The sequence below is a fragment of the Telmatherina bonti genome (genome assembly GCF_933228915.1).
Source record: "Telmatherina bonti genome assembly, chromosome: 23".
NCBI lineage: Eukaryota > Metazoa > Chordata > Actinopteri > Atheriniformes > Telmatherinidae > Telmatherina > Telmatherina bonti.
In genome coordinates, this window is record NC_136632.1 from 11,106,406 (window position 1) to 11,126,180 (window position 19,775).

Below are 19,775 nucleotides of genomic sequence, written 5' to 3' on the forward strand. Positions count from 1 at the left end.
TCCTTAAATCCATCTCCTCCTCCTTGCTATATTCCCTCCCGCTTCTCACGTCTCTCTTTTTCTCTGTCATTTTGTATGCAGCTTTCTCACATTCCAATGCATGAGTTCAGCACAAGCGGATTTAGGTGGTCAAAGGTAATAAAGAACCATTAATACTCCACTCACCTGTCTTATATGTCCTTTATCTGGTTGTGTTTTTGTCTTTTTTTTTTTTTTAAACTTCCCCTTTCATGTATTTTTATTTTAATGAACAGCTGCATGGGAATTTGAGTAGAAGTTCTCTTTTCCTGCCTTTGGTAGCCTTGACAGCTCTGAGTTTTGACTTCGCATCAATTAGACTCTGAAGAAAATATCACAGATACATTTTGACTCACCCTGTTTTCTTTTTCATTTTACATTTCTCTTACATCCCCCATCAGCCCCATGTTTTATGTTTATGTCTGACACTATTTACACGATGCCAGCAGGGAAAATCTTTGTGTGTGTAGCAGTGTGTAGCCTCAAAAGTAAAGTTCTTCAAGCCTACAGTGGTGGAATTAAACCATATGGTGTAAAACAGAAATTTGCAGGTCAACATCATTAAAGTCGCCGGTGGTGTGGGAGCTAGAAATGTTTATATTGGTTGTACTTCACATTTCTCCACACAGACTTTGTTTTTTCAAAACTGTTAAAGCAACTCTGTGTGTGTGTGTTAGGCTGGGTACATGGTTTCCAGCCAGTTTGCACATGATGTCCTACATACAGTACATACAGTAGTGTCTTTTGGAGCATCTGGTTCAGACTTAATGATAGAAATGTGGATGTTGACTCTTTTTTTCCTCAAAACAAGCGCCCATGTTCTTCTCCTTGTCTGCTTCGCCTGGTAAGTTGCTTTTATAAATGGAGATTGATCCAGGTGTGTACATATTCACCACATTCAGACTGGTCACAGTTATTTGGGCTGGATGTGGTCACTTGCACAGGAACACAGGTGGCCTTTATGGTCTAGTAAGTATAAGGTCAAGTGGACACAAACAGCATGGATTGCTAACAAAACAAACAAACAAAAAAAAGCCTGTAGCACTTCATGCAAGGATCTGTATCCACATTGCAAAAACTGAAATCTAAGTAAGATTAAAAATCTTAAATTAAGTACACATATGCTTTTTTTTTTTTTAAAGGTAAGATAGTTCTTAGTTTTGCCAGAGAATTCCTCGTTTTAAGAATATTTTTACTTGTTTTGGGAAGTCTTGACAAGCCAAATTTTCTTGTTCTGTTGGCAGATAATTTATCTTATTTTAAGCAACATTTACCAAATTTTTGTATATTTTTTTCTTGTTTTTTAAGGCTGGGTTTTGGCACTGCAAGTGAACAGTCCACTAGCATCTTCCTATGATGTCCTCTACTGTTTGATTTTGTGCTTGTGTTGTTTTCACTCATATGTAAGTCGCTTTGGATAAAAGCGTCTGCTAAATGACTACAGAATAGAATAGAATATTGATGTCTTGATGTTTCCACACAACAGAACCTTCAATTAGATAAAAAATAAGAGACATTAGCCCAACCTGAGGAGTGATAATGTTCTGCTTAAAGTTTCACAACTTGCCACCAGCACCTTGTCAACATCGGCTACGGGTAGTTTTACATTCAGCCTGCAGTTAGCTGACTGCTACTGGGTTTTGCAACTGCTGGCACATTTTTGTACAAGCCGAGCTGACTATGCATGATGGAGCCGTCACATTTCTTGGACCAGAAGTTGAAGGGATCCCTTTGATGTGGTTTAACTCTGTATTAAGTCTTGTGTTGTTTCATGGCCAGACTGTCGACTTCTTTTCCTGCTCATGCAGAGGCAATTTAGCTAACATGGTATAGCTAAAGCTTTTATATATTTAGTCTAAATTCACCATTATGCACAAAGATGTTCATAGTTTTGTTGTTTACTTCAGAAATAAGAAATAGTATGTTATTGCATAAAGGTGTTGTATCCATTACAGGCATGTGGCTATGCAGCAGGTCAGAAAAGCTCCATATGATCAATAACATATAGAGGATGAAGTTACAAATAGGTTATTTAAAGACATGAAAACAAATAAACTATAAATGTTCTGAATGTATGGTGGCAGTGGTTGAGTTAGAGTGAGATAACAGCTCATGAGTTTTTAAAAAAAATTAAATGTAGAAATATTTGTTTTTATAATATTTTCCTTTTCTGACACAGCTACTGTGAGAACTTTTGAAACAAACTTAACAAACGACAAAGTCGGTTTTGAGAAGTGTGTGTTTTCCTAGTGTAAAAACAAATGTCTGAGAATGAAAGAGACTTAGAAAGGAGTGACGGATCAGCGCCTAACAGCAGACTGATTTCAGGAATACTGCAAGTATTATTACACATGTGCTGTTTTTTTCAGTTTTCCTAAATACTCGATGCAAATGGCGGAGAATATGATTTTTTTTAAAAATTATATTAATGTATAATAATCTGGCTTTGACTGAACAAGGCTGCCATTGACAAGGGCATCTTCTGCCACTCAGAAAAAGATCAACTCAGATAAAGTGTTGCTAATTATGCTAAATAATTAGCAACATAATTAGCAACAAACTGCTAAATGACAGTTTGAGGAACTAAAAAGTCACACTGGTCCTATTTCTCACATTATGTAGATCATTTTCTGGTTTTCAGTAGGGTTGAGGTCAGAAGTTTTTTTCCTTGTATACTCATAGCAGCCAAAGATTCAGTTTGCAACATGGGATAAAGTGCTAGCTTTCCTGCAGAAGGAACGGTTCCTGCTTGTACATTGTGGCAGGAAATGGTCAGCCAGTGGTTATTTTCACTGCCCCGGGGCACCCTAGTTGCCTAACATCTTACTCCACATTATTCCCACATCTCTTTACTACTACTTTTTTGTAGTAGTACTACAATGTTGTAGCCTTGTTGGGAGATACTTGTCATCCACCAACCATCCAGAAACGCATACATGTGGACAATCCAGTCTAGCACAATCTTCACCAGTCACTAAACAGTCTTCATGTATTTCTGAATCCAATGCAAGAACTTGTCTTTCTGTATATTGGTTAAAAGTGGCTGAAATACAACTTTATCCACAGTCGTGTCCTGCATGGAGAGGCTGATGCCACTGCATCAGTGGCTTTCTACCAGCTGCTTTCTTGATACGATGCATTTGCCTGGCAGAGACTTTTTTGATATACCTTCATCTGATTTGCTTTCTGCGTCACACGAATGGTTTTTAACCGTATCATGATCTCACAGTGCTCTCCTGCTTGAACTTTTTCAGACTTTTAATTTGCAGAAATATCCTAAACCCCCCATGCTGCATGGAAACTGATTTGTTTGATAAAGTTTCTAGCTTCCCTTTAGTTAATCTTGCATGGAAAACTAAGGATCCAACCTGTCAGAGATTGTTACCAGTAAACAGGAGAAACAGTTTAGTTGTATGTGTTGCACACTTGAACACAAACGACTCCCAAGCGTGCATGAGTGAAGAAACGTGACATCCACTTTATTTCTGGAACACAAAAACACGCATTTCAAACGGTGGCTGTGCGTAAAGAACTCCGTAGCTTACAGAGCACTTCCTTGTTTCAATCTCAAGGACCCCCTAAGCCACCTGTGATGCCTGTGTAAATTGCTCATATTAACGTGACCTCCCAGAACATCTGTAGTAATTATAAGTGTATCTTCTGTATATCTGAAACTACTGAACAAATAGAGTTAAACACACATTAGAAAGAAAAATAACAATTAAGCATGCTTTCTGCAAAAAAAAGGAATGGGGGGAGTGGAGGGGTTAAATATTCTTAGCCCAGCTGTCTGTCCAGTATCCCTGTGGGTCTCCACATATGGCATCTTTCATATACAAGTCAAAGTGCTTTACATAAATACATTACAGCAGGGTGCAGAGAGCATGAAAAACAAGCAAGTAAACAAATAAACAAGTGAAATCGTGGAAAGAAAAAGGAAAGAATTAAATAAAAAGAGGGGATAAAAATGACAGTGTGAGGAATAAACAGTTATTTTGATACACAAACTAAAACTTCCACAGTAAAACTGAGACTCAAAGGTTGCATTTAGTGATATTCTACATCTCACTAAATAATTCAGGACACCGTGTGCAGCATTTCAACATATCCGTGCTCCAACACACCTGACTCAAATTAAAGAGCCTCTGAGCAGAACTTCATTGGCTTTTGGATACAGTGAAAACCTGCGGGACAGCGGTCTTTGAGGACCAACTTTGGTCACCCTGGTGTAAACAGTATCAACAAGACATAGCAGAAAAAATCTGTAAATAACAAAAAGTGAGCTTAGAAAATGAGAAAAACTTTGATGAACACTGAGAAACTGAAATCACAAACAAATAAATTAAATTAAATAGAGAAGTAGAGAAGAAAATGTTATTAAACTTGCAACAAGTCATATTTATTAATAATTTACTTTACCTGCAATGAAGCTCCTTTGTTGTTTTTTCTTGTGTATGTTTGGGTGATAGCTGGATCATTGTCTGGCCAGTAGAAATACACACCAACTGCACACACATAAAACTGACACAGTGATATACAGCCAGAGGGAGGAGGGGGCTGAGATGCATCAGAGAAGAGAGGGAGAAAGAGAAACAACAGTGAGAGGAGAAAGAAAACAAGGAGAGGTAAAATGACACGCTTGATCTTCTCCAACGGAGCATGTCGTGTAAAAACAGAAATTATTAAAACATTTTCAGGTGCAGTAGCACTCAGATGCACACGGACACACTGAGACAACGTGACGTAAAGCTGGGACAGAAAACACGCTAAAGAATTGCAGAAAAAATATGTTAAATGTATGTTTATTTGCTTGGGTCAGGTGGAGGACCTCCTGGTAGCCATGGAGAAGGTGAAACAGGAACTGGAGGTGATGAAAGCCAAGCTGTCATCAACTCAGCTCTCCTTGACCGAGAAGGAAGGTCACCTGACTGCCCTGCGAGCAGAGAGGCGGAAGCACCTGGAAGAGGTCCTGGAGATGAAGTAAGAATACAGAAACATGCATATTTTAATACTTATCTGAATTTTAATGGGTATTTCAGCTCAACTTTGAGACTGTTCATCCAGCTGCCAGTTTATCATCCCTCACATCCATATGTCATACTGTTTACTTTTCATGTACAAACACACACACACACATATGCAAAACCTCTCTGTGAGGAAACATTACCCAGATAGGCTGTAAAGCACGCGTCATTTATGTTTTCACCTTGTTCTGAGGTAAACCATTTACATATTTCACATGAACGAAGCTTTTGAAGTTTTATCAGTCAATCAAAAAACAACAAATTTAGTTCATGAACTGGAAACACATTCATGGAGAGGTGTGATGGGCCGAGCAGTGAAGCAGTCAGGCACAGGTTTAAAGTTAAAGAAATAGGGTTTTTATTTTGACCCAAAAAAAAGAAAAAGTTGTTTTAACACAAATGAATAAATCAGGCCTATAAAAGAGGTCAACTTAACAAAACTATAATCAAAGAATTTGTGACAGAAGTAACTCAAACAAAATTAAACAAACTGACCCACAAGAGTAAACTTAAATAGTGGCTGATCAGCCCAAACAAAATAGACAAAGGGGATGACACACAAAAACCTAACTAAATGAACAGAAGAAAACCCTAAATTCCCCCTCCCATTTCTGCCACTGGTTCGGTCCAATTAGCTGGCTCCACCCCGTGGCCACCTGCTGGTTCACAGCCAAGGGACTGGAGCCACTGAAAATCAAGGAAAAAACAAATGAAAACCTACCATCACAACAAACTAAAATGCGCGCTTTTTCAGAATATTTGTGATGTTATATGCAATTGATGTCTAATAAAAATATTGGTCTGCAAATTAAATCCTGGTTGAACAAAAATAAATCTAAATGTATGTGTAATGAATTTGGACATAAATGTGGTCTCTATGTTTGTTTTATTTCTTTTGTTCAGCTCCTAATGTGCCCAGCAATTTAGCAAAACCTGTTTTCTTTTCAGGAGAAAGTTCACATCCTCTCTCCGTTCCATGTTTCTAGCGTGTAAAGAACTAAAGCAGTTCACAGCCAAACATACAGAAATCAGTCTTCTTTAGTTATTATTATTAAAGAAGATAAGAAGAAATTATGAAGTCATATAGGTGAAGTTATGATGAAAATAAAGATACAAGTAATGGTTATTGTAGAAGGAAATAAATGATCCAGTAAATAAAAGCAGAATCAGATGTATACAGCCCAAAAGATGTTCAGAGTTTTAACTCTGCCCAAAAACTTGCAAACCCTGAACTGAATCAGTCTGTCAATGCCACCACCAGGTCTGTTTTTTTTAGCCACAGTTAAGGGAGATTTGTTAAGATGTGTAAATATCTACTTGTGATATTGGTGAAGAAAAAAAGGAAAATTGCACAAAGCAGAAATGAAATAAGTTTCAGGCTCCCTTAAATAAAACCCTGAATCCTTTCTGGATAATTATGATTATCCCATTGGACTGAAGCAGCTGTAACTCTAAGCATTTATTAAATCATAATAAAATATTTAGACATTGTTTCTGCCAAGCTCGAGTCTGATGAAGTAAATAGGAAGAAAATGGCGAGAATTTAAACACCAAGCACGGCTCATAGACCCCTATGATGACGACCAACCTGGGCATGAATGTTCCCTTGCCCGGACGCGGGTTACCGGGACCCCCCTCTGGAGCCAGGCCTGGAGGCGGGGTACGAGAGCGAGCGTCTGGTGGCCGGGCCTTCGCCCATGGGGCCCGGTCGGGCTCAGCCCGAAAGGGTTACATGGGCCCCGCCTCCCGTGGGCTCACCATCTGCGGGAGGAGCCGTAGGGGTCGGGTGCAATGTGAGCTGGGCGGCAGCAAGGGGCGGGGACCCTGGCGGTCCGATCCCCGGCTGCAGAAGCTGGCTCTAGGGACGTGGAACGTCACCTCTCTGGTGGGGAAGGAGCCTGAGCTTGTGCGCGAGGTTGAGCGGTTCCGACTAGATATAGTTGGACTCACCTCGACGCATGGCTTGGGCTCTGGAACCAGTACCCTCGGGAGGGGCTGGACCTTCTTCCACTCTGGAGTTGCTCATGGTGGGAGGCGCCGAGCAGGTGTGGGCATTCTCATCAGCCCCCAGCTTGGTGCCTGTACATTGGGGTTTACCCCGGTGGATGAAAGGGTAGTTTCCCTCCGCCTCCGGGTGGGGGTACGGGTCCTGACTGTTGTCTGTGCTTATGCACCGAACAGCAGTTCAGAGTACCCACCCTTTCTGGGGTCCTTGGAGGGAGTGCTGGAGGGTGCTCCTTCTGGGGACTCCATTGTTCTGCTGGGGGACTTCAATGCTCACGTGGGCAATGACAGTGAGACCTGGAGGGGAGTGATTGGGAGGCATGGTCCCCCCCCTCTGAACCCAAATGGTGTTTTGTTATTGGACTTCTGTGCTCGTCATGGATTGTCTATAACGAACACCATGTTCCAGCATAAGAGTGTCCATATGTACACCTGGCATCAGGATTCCCTGGGCCGCAGTTCAATGATCGACTTTGTAGTCGTATCGTCGGACCTGCGGCCACATGCCTTGGACACTCGGGTGAAGAGGGGGGCGGAGCTGTCAACTGATCACCACCTGGTGGTGAGTTGGCTCAGATGGTGGGGGAGGAAGCCGGTCAGAGCTGGCAGGCCCAAACGTGTTGTGAGGGGAACGTCTGGCTGAGTCCCCTGTCAGAGCGAGCTTCAACTCCCACCTTCAGCAGAGCTTCGAACATGTCCTGGGTGAGGCGGGGGACATTGAGTCCGAATGGGCTGTGTTCCGTGCCTCTATTGCTGAGGCGGCCAGCCGGAGCTGTGGCTGCAAGGTCTTTGGTGCCTGTCGTGGCGGTAATCCCAGGACTCGTTGGTGGACACCAGCAGTGAGGGATGCCGTCAAGCTGAAGAAGGAGTCCTATCGGGCCTTCTTGGCCTGTGGGACTCTGGAGGCAGCTGATGGGTACCGGCGGGCTAAGCGGCATGCGGCTTCGGCCGTTGCCGAGGCAAAAACTCGGGCATGGGAGGAGTTCGGCGAGGCCATGGAGAAAGACTTCCGGACGGCTTCGAGGAGATTCTGGTCCACCATCCGGCGGCTCGGGGGGGGGGAAGCAGTGCTCCATCAATACTGTGTACAGTGGAGATGGGGTGCTGCTGACCTCAACTCGGGACGTTGTGGGTCGGTGGAGGGAATACTTCGAAGACCTCCTCAATCCTACCAACACGTCTTCCCATGAGGGAGCAGAGCTGGTGGACTCAGGGGTGGACTCTCCTATCTCTGGGGCTGAAGTCGCTGAGGTGGTCAAAAAGCTCCTTGGCGGCAAGGCCCCGGGGGTGGATGAGATCCGCCCGGAGTTCCTTAAGGCTCTGGATGCTATGGGGCTGTCCTGGCTGACACGCCTCTGCAGCATCGCGTGGACATCGGGGGCAGTACCGCTGGATTGGCAGACTGGGGTGGTGGTCCCCCTTTTTAAGAAGGGGGACCGGAGGGTGTGTTCCAATTACAGGGGAATCACACTCCTCAGCCTCCCTGGTAAGGTCTATTCAGGGGTCCTGGAGAGGAGGGTCCGCCGGATAGTTGAATCCCGGATTGAGGAGGAGCAGTGTGGTTTTCGTCCTGGTCGCGGAACAGTGGACCAGCTCTATACCCTCTCTGGGGTCCTGGGGGGGGCATGGGAGTTTGCCCAACCAGTCTACATGTGCTTTGTGGACCTGGAGAAGGCATTCGACCGTGTCCCCCGGGGGCTCCTGTGGGGGGTACTCCGGGAGTATGGGGTACCGGACCCCCTTGTACGAGCTGTCCGGTCCCTGTACGACAGGTGTCAGAGCTTGGTCTGCATTGCTGGTAGTAAGTCGGATTCGTTTCCGGTGAGGGTTGGACTCCGCCAAGGCTGCCCTTTATCACCGATTCTGTTCATAACTTATATGGACAGAATTTCTAGGCGCAGCCGAGGGGTTGAGGGGATCCGACTTGGTGGCCTCAGGATTGGGTCCCTGCTTTTTGCGGATGACGTGGTCCTGTTGGCTTCATCTGGTCGTGATCTCCAGCTCTCGCTTGAGCGATTCGCGGCCGAGTGTGAAGCGGCTGGGATGAGAATCAGCACCTCAAAATCTGAGACCATGGTCCTCAGCCGGAATAGGGTGGATTGCCCTCTCCGGGTCGGGAGTCAGGTCCTGCCTCAAGTGGAGGAGTTTAAATATCTCGGGGTCTTGTTCACGAGTGAGGGAAGGATGGAGCGTGAGATCGACAGACGGATCGGTGCGGCGTCTGCAGTAATGCGGGCTCTGCGCCGGTCTGTCGTGGTGAAGAAGGAGCTGAGCCAGGAGGTGAAGCTCTCGATTTATCAGTCGATCTACGTTCCTACCCTCACCTATGGTCATGAGCTGTGGGTCGTGACCGAAAGAAGGAGATCTCGTATACAGGCGGCTGAAATGATTTTCCTCCGCAGGGTGGCCGGGCTCTCCCTTAGAGATAGGGTGAGGAGCTCAGTCATCCGGGAGGGGCTCAGAGTAGAGCCGCTGCTCCTTCGCATCGAGAGGAACCAGTTGAGGTGGCTCGGCCATCTGGTCAGGATGCCTCCTGGACGCCTCCCTGGTGAGGTGTTCCAGGCACGTCCCTCGGGGAGGAGACCCCGGGGAAGACCCAGGACACGCTGGAGGGATTACATCTCTCGGCTGGCCTGGGAACGCCTCGGGATCCCCCCCGCAGAGTTGGCAAATGTGGCTGGGGAGAGGGAAGTCTAGGCTTCCCTGCTTAGGCTGCTGCCCCCGCGACCCGACCCCGGATAAGCGGCAGAAGATGGATGGATGGATGGATGGAATTTAAACAGACAATTCAGGTGGGGTCTCCAAAATGGTCATTTTGGCCCAGTTTGGCTCCATCTGTCTCCCAGTTATGGGAGCTTTACATTTAGAAGGCTAAGGGTTAAACATTCGACACATTTGGTTATTAAATTAGTAAGATTGATCCTTTTAATTCTTGCCTTGCCTTTTAAATTGGAAGAAAATGAAATGTCTCAGACTTAACATTAAATACGTTTCGCTATTAGACTTTATTATAAACTGAACATTATTTCCATGTGTTCGTCTGGAGTTTACAACTCGCTTGCCAACATTTCTGGGAAATTTAATATAGCGCTATGGGCAGATTTTCAGCTGATTAACTCAATCCCATTTTCTATAAACTGAATGTAAATGTTGTATTGTACTTAAACAACCAGGTCCTCTTGTATTTAAAACTAAAACATTCAGCGCAGAATTATCAGGAGCTGATATCTCCACATTTGCTGCAGCTTCTAATGCAGCTTCGGTGTTTGAGGAAAGTTTCGACCGGACTCGGTGACATAATCTTCCTCCGACACCTCATTAACTCCTCTCCTTCCTTGTCTTTCATCTTCCCTCTCCTTCCTTAAAGCCATGGAGATGATGTTAATGCAGTAACCATGTACCCGCTGTCCAGCTCTTCACATGATGGATGGCGCACATTGACGCCAGCGCACACACACATGCACACACTGTGACTCAATGTACACTTTAATGCTGTTTTAATAGATGGGTTTGTAGTTTAAGTGCTGCTAAGATGAGTCCACCAGTCGCGTATTTTCTGCAAATTTACATCCTCCCTGAGACCTTACAGTGACGTCTGATTTAGTGGAACAACACTTTGGGCTGAAATAGGAGCCAAGGAGAAAGTTAGCATGTTAAAACCGACCGGGACAGTGTTTTATCGTGGCATCATGGGAAATGAGGGCATGCACTGTGAATTAAGTTTCCTGCCCTCTGTCTTTGGCGTTTTCTATTAGCATCATGTGTCATAGTTTCTAAGTAAGATACAGCGTGTGTGTGTGTCCATACAGGGTCCAGGTGAGGGGAGTTATTGGCCATTTTATTGCCGTAGTAACGACCCGTGTGATTACTACACACATCAGGGCCTCAGAATGCAGGGAGTTGTTTTCATTTGTGACTTTGTGTGTGTCTGTGTGTGTGGTCATGTGCAGGAGGGCTATGATTGATTTACTGACATTGAGGCAGGAATGCACCGGCCCCATGATGAACATTTATGTAACAGGTAAAAGAAATTAAAACACACCTCACCTGCTTTATTGAAGTCAGACCACACAGTAGCACACATACACGCCAACTACCTCACACTCATGTATGATTACACTCAGCTGTCACTCAGCAGGGAGAGGTTTGTATATACCTGCTGCATGTATGTATCCCAGCATATTGTGGTTACACTCATGGCTGCAATTGGTCAAATATTGGGGGAGCACAATAAGCAAAGGGTACACGGGTTTACTTGTTGAAATTTTGAACAGCAAATGCTCCACTTCCCGTCTTTCCATTGTTAATTTATGATTTATAGTGGGAATGTAAGTGTAAAAACACAGGCAAGTCAGCCGACAATTTAGAATAAATAAGAATATAAGACTAAATTCTTGCTCTGTTTCCCTCTTGACTTCTTTTACAACACATATTCTTACCAAGACAAGAGTAAGTTCAGTACTTTGACATGTAATTTGTAAAGTTAGACATAGAAGCAGCCCACTGGATCCACTGGATCTCCTGAGCCACACTTCAGTGCATAGCAGGTAATCACATCAGAGGTAGATTAATTCCTCACAGCTTCAGTAGCATTTCTGCTAAATCAAAACAAACCACACATATCTGTTCTTTAACATTCACCAGCCTAGCAAATGTTGCATCTGAAACAACAACAACCCATCATGTCATGGCAAATCGCACTTGGTTTTGAGATGTTATTATGTAAGACATCCTGTTTTTTTCTTTATGGGAGCCCTGCAGTTATGAACTTACTTTTAAAACTGTCTGATATAACATTTTGTATAAATGTGTGTGTCTCAGGGATTCACTGATCGCTCAGGATTAGCCCAAAATTTTTATTTTATTTTAGAAGTAAAGAGTAAGACTCTGTATTGAATAAAAATGACAACAACCTACAGTCACCAGCCATGTTTTTAAGGTACACCTCTTCAATGCTTGTTGACACAAATAGCTGAGTAGCTAACTGGTAGGTAACCAGTGTATTTAGTCTTGTAGGTCAGGATGACTTTCTGAAGCTCAAAGTGAGCATCAGAATTGTGAATAAAGGGAATTTTAGTAACATTGAACGTGATGTTGTTGGTGTCAGACTGGCTGGTCTAAATGTTTAAGAAATGGCTGATCTACATGTATAATAAATTGGCAAATAAATGTAGATTAAAACAAAGAAAAAACATCACCTTTAATAATAAAACTACACTCATCTTCCCTTTCTGAGTTCAAGCTCCATCCTCGGTATCTTCTGTTTGGCACAACGCTGCACAGGTCAGCTGTTTGTTCATCTTCTGGAAGTTAGATTCCACCATTTTCTACTGTCCCTTAGTTGTTACCATATTAACCCTTCAACTGCCTTCTCTACAGTTTGGTCGAGCTAATTTTTCACTGACTACAATAAATTATATTCATAATTTATGATAATAAACTTATCTGAGCTACTTCTAACAAATGACTTGGGTATGTAATCTAAGAAAAAAGAAGTGTATAAAATGTAAAAAATATTGATTCGTGTTACTATTGTCCAAAAGAAAACAGTTTACGCCTGATTTTCTCTAAATGAGAACTTTAAAGCGTTAAAAGAAACCTTTGCAAAGAAACTATTCAATTTAATTCAATTTAACTTTATTTGTATAGGGCCACTTCACAACAGTGTTGTCACAGGGCACTTTACATACACGAATCAACATACACATCAATTAAAGCCAATTCATACAGATCCTATAATAGAATCCAACTGATTGCATCGAATCATGACTTCGATCCAATCCTCCATCCTGAGTATGCACGCGGCGACAGTGGGAAGGAAAAAACTCCCCTTTAACAGGAAGAAAACCTCCGGCAGAACCCGGCTCAGGGAGGGCAGCCATCTGCCTCGACTGGTTGGGGTGGAGACGACAGGAAAGACAGAACAACATGTACAGCTGCACTTATTCAGGAAGACCTGCGGCAAAAGGAGAAATAAGTTAAAGATGGCAATATTTGCATATAGTTATACATGAATATATCAGAGAAATAGAGCGAGGTGCTTCTCAGTGCATCAGGTAACATCCCCATTGTTACATAAGTAATGGTTGGCTAGACTACCCATAACTATAAGAGCAAAGAGGATAACCTGGATAGTTGGGTCTCGTACATGCAGACTCTAACTCAGGAGATGCTCATATCCTAATTATAAGAATCGTGAAAAAGGAAGGTTTTCAGCTCGATCGTAAAGGTGTGGACGGAGTCTGCCTCCCAAACCCACTAGAAATGTTGTTTTCCCACAAAGACCCCACTGAAACGCTTGTCGGAGCTTCCAACATGAAAAATATGTGAATATTTGACAGCAAAAACATCACTTCCATAACTGTTCCCGTGCATTTTTGGATGTTGTCTGAGCTCTTAGTAAAAGATTTCATGTAACTGCTGGTTGTGTGGCTCTGAATTATGTTCATGACACCATTGCTCGTGTATTTTACAAGACATAAGGGTTTGCTCAACAAATACATAATTTTTTCTGGCTTTCTCCCACGTGTATAACATGAGATGTTTTAACATGGCCGCGTCTTGTGTGTTCATATATCTCAGTGTAATGCACATGAAGCTGCCTCTGCACACACAGGTTGCCGTAACTCCTCGGGGCTTGATGTCTGATTTCCTGCCTGGTTTGAGATCGGTGTAAGGTTTAATGTTGCTCTAAGGCGTGATATATGATCCAGACTGTTTCACAGAATATCTTAATGCACACACACACATGCTCTCTCCCATGAAGAAATATATACCAAATACAGCTGGAAGAACACACACCGACATGCTCACCTTCTTTTGTTTCCCACAAACACACACACACACACACACACACACACACACACACACACACACACACACACACACACACACACACACAGCCCCAGAGCTGCTTTTGCCTTTGTGCTGCAGTTTTGACCAGCTGGATGCTTACTAGATATCTTCTCTGCTACAAGTTTATGCAAACTGTTAAGAGGCTGATACAGATGTTAGTTTGCACATGTGCTTGTGTGTGTGTGTGATCTATGCAGATAGAACAACACACAGATTCACAAATCTCCCCCGCAGCGATCGTATGTGTAAACCATTCTCTTCGTAATTTACATTAAAAGTGTTCATGCTCGCCATACATCTTGTCATGTCTTTGTATGGTTTGGAGCATGAAGGTGTGTGTGTGTGTGTGTGTGTGTCGCAGCCAGCTGGAGGAATGTGCTGACAGTGTGTGTGTAACAGCAGGGTGTCAGGTCTGAAATCCCAATCTGGATGAATTAAAGTCTGTTTTCCTCTCTGCTGCTCTGCTTTGCTGACATTCAGCACACACCTTTTCTTCTTCCTCGCTGCGTTGCTCTTTTCTTTTGTTTCTCTTCATCTGTCAGTTTCTTCATTTTCTTTTTCACACAGACATGCATGTCTTTCCCAGCAAGTTGAGGATTTTCACCAGTGGAAAGGCGTAGCCCCACTACTTTTAACCGTGATTGTGATTATTTAATAATAACAATAAACACTCAAAGGAAAATATGCATCAGTCAAGTTTTTCTTTGACATAAAATGAAATCTGTTTATTTATTTATTTATTTATTATATATTTATTTAATTGTTATTTTTTTATTTAAATTGTTTTATTTATTTATTTATTTATTCATTTTTTTTAAAAAACTGGTTTGTTGCAGCTGTTACGCATCATACGTTCACTAAAGTCATTACATTATTATGTGTCACAGTATTTTATTGTTGTTGATTTCCATTAGATAGCATTATCTTTTGCATATGCGGAAAATGTGCAAAGTTTGCGTGTTTATCTAGCAAATGTTTAGAATAGTTTGTATTAAAATAGCCATTAAACGGAGATGAAGCCTGGCTTGAGCTCACTGTGGAATGTCATTTGCATGCTTCCATTCGGAGGAATTCAGCATTTGTCTAAAATGATGAATGACTTCTTAAATGAGTTCAACAAATGCAGCAACAACTCTCATCCTTGAATTAGAAGGATCTGATATCAGAGCAAAGGTTTGAGAAGACAAATACAGAAGTGGGAAGAGGAGAGAATGCGTGTAGACCAAATAATAGTCAGAGGTCAGAATAAAAATTGTAAATCAAATTATTTGGAGGAAATCCAGTAAGAGGACGATGAAATTTAAAAAAAAAAAAAAATAAAAATAAAAAGAGGAAAGCAGAGATATTTTTTGCAGAAAGAAAAGGGGGGAGGCACGGAGGAGAAAGACAGCTGTCCAACAATAACTTAGTTGAGCCAACAAACTGTATGATACACTGAAGAAATTATGTTACCTGTCTCCCTTCTGCTTCACATTCATCAATCTTTCAGATTACAATATATATTCAATGCATAATTACTCCCTAACAGTCTCCTCCCTGCCGTTAATGTAATGTTTTTGATGCACAGTAGTTGCAACTTAGCAAATGTTCTGAACAAACTAGAACAGGTTTCTCTGCAATTCCCTGCTTTTTCTGTAAGATATCGTGGATGGTCTCTGGCTGTTTTCGCAACAGCAAACTGAGAGAGAAAACCCCTTTTTGTTTCCTTTGAAATGCAAATGACACCTGGCATTTTAGTTGCTTTAGATTGTGGCTCAAAGCGTCATCCGTTGGATGGGAAAAGTTAAAAACAGCATTCCCTTTTACATTTAACCTACAAGTTTTTATTCAGTTAACACTATTTATTGAAAAAATATCCACTTTGTTGTACAATTCAGTGACACAATACTTGTTTGTGCACAAACAGTATTTTTGTGCCACATGCAGATAAAATCTGGAGACACACTAAAATGCATCGCTGTCTTCAGCTCCCTGCAGTGGGAAGCTTGGCTGATGCCTCAAGGTGAATGCTATAAATTCAGTTTATTTCTCCTGAGCTGCTCTGTTCTGTGTTTTATCTCCCTCCCAGCCTCCTTCTAACCCTCAAACCTCTCCCTGCACTCCTTCCGCCATCCCTCCCTTAATTCCTGCTGTCCCTCCTTCACTCTGGGATTCCTTCCCTCCATCCATCGCATCTTCCTGTTTTCTTCCCTTATCCCTGCCATCCCTGCATCCTCGCTTTACATCCGTTTCTCCGTTTACAATGCTCCTGTCTTCTAAGCCTACATCTGTGTGGAAATGCCATTACGACCCGGTCTGTGTCTGGCAGGCTGTGTTTCCGCCTGTCTTTCCGTCTGCAGTGTCACAGTTGTCACTACGTGCTGGAACTAATGGATGATGTATGCGACTGTGCTTGTGTGTGCGTGCAGTCAAAGGTACTATTTTCAACAGCATTTCTGGTTTTTTGTTTTTTTTTACAGCCATCAATAACAAAATGACACACATACCATGTCAGCTTTTCCACCACTAGCAATTCAAATACATGTTGCTTCTAAATATAAGACCCCCCCCTCCTAAACACACACACACACACACACACACACACACACACAGTCACTTACAAAACCAGGCAGCGTGATTGCTCAGAAGCTTTCACTCCCGCAGGAATGCTCGGAGATATACACCCACACATACACACTCATGCATAAAAATACGTCCTCCCACACGAATGTATGTACACGTACTTATGGCAGCACACCAAAGAGCTTTGATCCATTCAGACAGCGATGAGTTTAATCCACATCCAGACTGTGCCAAAGTCAGTTTGTGTGTGTGTAAGACACAGTGAGGGCTTAGTATGACAAAAAAAGGTGGGGGCATGCAGTTTTGACACTTAGCCTTACAAGCTCAAAACAGGGCGTCTCACTTTCCATCTCGCTCTCCATTTTTCCTCTTCACATGCTCACCTCTCTCGTCCTTTTGTCTGGTAATCTTTCTTTTTCTTTGTCCATTTTTTATTCTTTTCCTCTCCAAAATTTGAGGCTGATAGAAAAAGAAGCAACCAAACGAATGAAAGATGTTATAAAAAGAAAAAGAAGCAGTGCTTTCTGGAAGTCTGAAGCCGTGCAAACCACTGATGTTCAGCTGAATATACAGCAAAGAGGAGCAGAAAGTGGTACTTTTGTGTGCAACTGTAATTGCATTATTTTATGTGCAGTTTGGGCATTTATTGTGAACTTAATGGCACCATTTAACTGAGTAGGACTGGAAACAGAAGAATAGCTTCGAAGACAAGAACAAGAGTGAGAATAGAGATTGAAAAAAAACAGATAAAAGGGGAAAAAAAAGAAAAGAAACGATGCGGCAAAACCTAAACTTGCCTGTTTTCCAGAGCTGATTACAGGTTCTGCAAGCCAGGCCATCAAACAGATCATTAAACTGCAATTAAAGAGGGAGAGTGAGCGATGAAAAAGGAAAATATATCAAAAAGCAGATAACAGCACGCTTTCCCTTTTTCAAAGCCCCTGATTGTATGTTGGAAGTGCCACACAAGTAGATTTCCATTCTGGAAATAAAATTACAACTGTACAGGCAGGCTAAAAAGCCTTCGGATCAATAGTTAAACACACTTTACATGATCATACACGGACTAACAGTATAATGAATGCCTAATTTAAAGTTGTTTATTTCACTTTAATGGAAAAGTTAATCAAATAAAGTCAAGTTTATTCTTTAAGACTCATTTTTCGTACATAAACTATTCCCCCCACACGAGCTAGGCGGACCAGGATTGGAACCACCAGCCTTCTTAGTGGCAATCCACTGCTTTTGAGCCAAATGTTCAGCCGCATGCCTCCAGGCCCAAACTGTAACTGTATAATTTACTTTGTTGACCATTTTTAAAATATGCGCAGCTTTATCTCTCTGACGAGTGTTGTACTTTGTCCTTGACTCCGAAAGAACAGGCACATAAATTCATTATCAGCAGACAGAGTTACGAGTCTGCTGACAGATTTACATGTTGTATAAAAATGAGCGGAAGCCAGTGGTTCCTGGAAAGCTCAATAAAAAACATACAATAAGACAAAGGTGGGCTGAGAAATTGGGGTTGTTGGTTTTTTTTGGGGGGGGGGCGGTTATTCCAAAATATAGTGACTTTAAGTAACTGTTAGAAACACTTTAATTCAGTCTTATTTCCAGTATGTGTCTTAACATCACATCATACTGATATAAAACATTGCATTGATTTGTGATTCATCAATTCACATTAAAAAAAAAGTTTGATCAAGCAGTAATTATTTTTAAGACATGCTTAAAAAAGAATATCCACCCATGTATCCTCTGCTGCTTATCAGAGGTTGAGTCATGGAGGGGCAGCTCAAGCAGAGAAGTTCCTCATCCAGTCTCTCCAGTGTGTCCTGCATCTTCTCCATGGTCTCCTCCCAGTGGGATATGCCCAGAACACCTCACTATGGAGGCATCTGCGCCACATCGTCAGCTGCTCTTAATGCAAAATACTCCCTAATCCTGATCCTCAAGGTCCTGCAGATATTCCAAGTTTCCTGCTGGTACACACCTGACTCAGACTCAGACAAGCTCTGCACATGTCTGCTAAATACACATTGATTTGACTCAGGTGTGTTGCAGTGGAGACACCCGGAAAGCCTGCAGGACAGGTCCTCAGCAACCAGCACTGCACTGAGCCGTCAGACACCCTGAGCAGGAAAGTCATGTCAGATACTTCTGTCTACAATCTCATTCTTTCAGTCACTACACACATCTCATGACCATAGAGCGACCAGTAAATGGAGAGTGTCACCTTTAGGCTCGCCTCTTTGTTCACCACAGCAGAACAACACACAGTTTGCATCACTGCCGATGCTTCACAGATCTGCCTGTTGATCTCCTGCTCCTTCCCAACCCAAAGAGGACGTTCTGCCCTTTTCAGGCAAAGGTCTCAGATTAGGAAATGCAGATCCTCATCCCAGTCACTTTACACTCAGCTGCGAACCATTTACATGACAGATGAACATCAGCCTGATGACACAAACAAGACCACATCACCTGCAAACGGTAGAGGCCCGTTTCACATCGGCAAACATGAAACTGTTTTTCATGGAATCAGTATATCAAGATCAGTCTTGTGATTTATACGTCTACATAGCCTACAAATAGCTGCGTTCAAGAATTACAGCTCATGTAAAACAATAAAAATCTATCTACATGTCATCTAAACCTTTGGACCCTGTCAGTCTGGTTGCTACCACCAACATAAACATTGTTGTAGCCAAGGCTTTGCTCCTACGGCTGTTACACTCAACTCCCCACAAAAAGTACATCGTGTCCTGCCAGTCAGAAAACCCAAAGCGCGGCCCCAGCCTCCAAACTTACAGGAACAGATTATTCTTTAGATTTTTCCTTTAATTTGTCAATGAAAGCAGAAATTTCCTCTAAGCTTTACATTCTGCTTTGATAAACACTTAAGAGTCGCAGGTGTCCGATACCACCATTGGTTAATGTAACATGAGTGCTGACAGATTGTTAGCAGATGTCCCGGTCTCAGTAGCAAAGCGTAGAAATGGATTTACTTCACAGATCCACGGCGAAGACAAAGCTGCATTTTCAGTCACACTTCTTAGTTTGTGTGTTTGTGTGTGGTCCTGTGGAGTGAGCAAACTCCCGCGGACCATGCATAAAGCATTTTTACACTTTTCTTATTAGTCACAGTGTGGCTTTTTAAACGCGGGTGTGTGAGCGACAGGCGAAGAGAAGGAGGTGAGAGAACGGGAGAAATTTTTAGGGGAAGAAAGGGAGCGAGAAAAAGGGGGAAATGTGTCAGGAACAGATCCTCATTCTGTCACGGAGTAGTCCCACCTGCCCTCTTCTTCTCGCTTT

At 42.7% G+C, this 19,775-nt stretch overlaps 1 protein-coding gene across 2 annotated transcripts in view; it reads left to right on the forward strand.

Moving 5' to 3' along the window:
• Positions 1-19,775, forward strand: part of LOC306773437 (ELKS/Rab6-interacting/CAST family member 1-like) — a 164,278-nt gene that overhangs the window by 91,006 nt on the left and 53,497 nt on the right. For both annotated transcript variants that reach the window (XM_079263249.1, XM_079263250.1), the window contains one exon: positions 4,838-4,998. In XM_079263249.1, the coding sequence (XP_079119375.1) occupies positions 4,838-4,998 (161 nt within the window). The remainder of the gene's footprint in view (positions 1-4,837; positions 4,999-19,775) is intronic.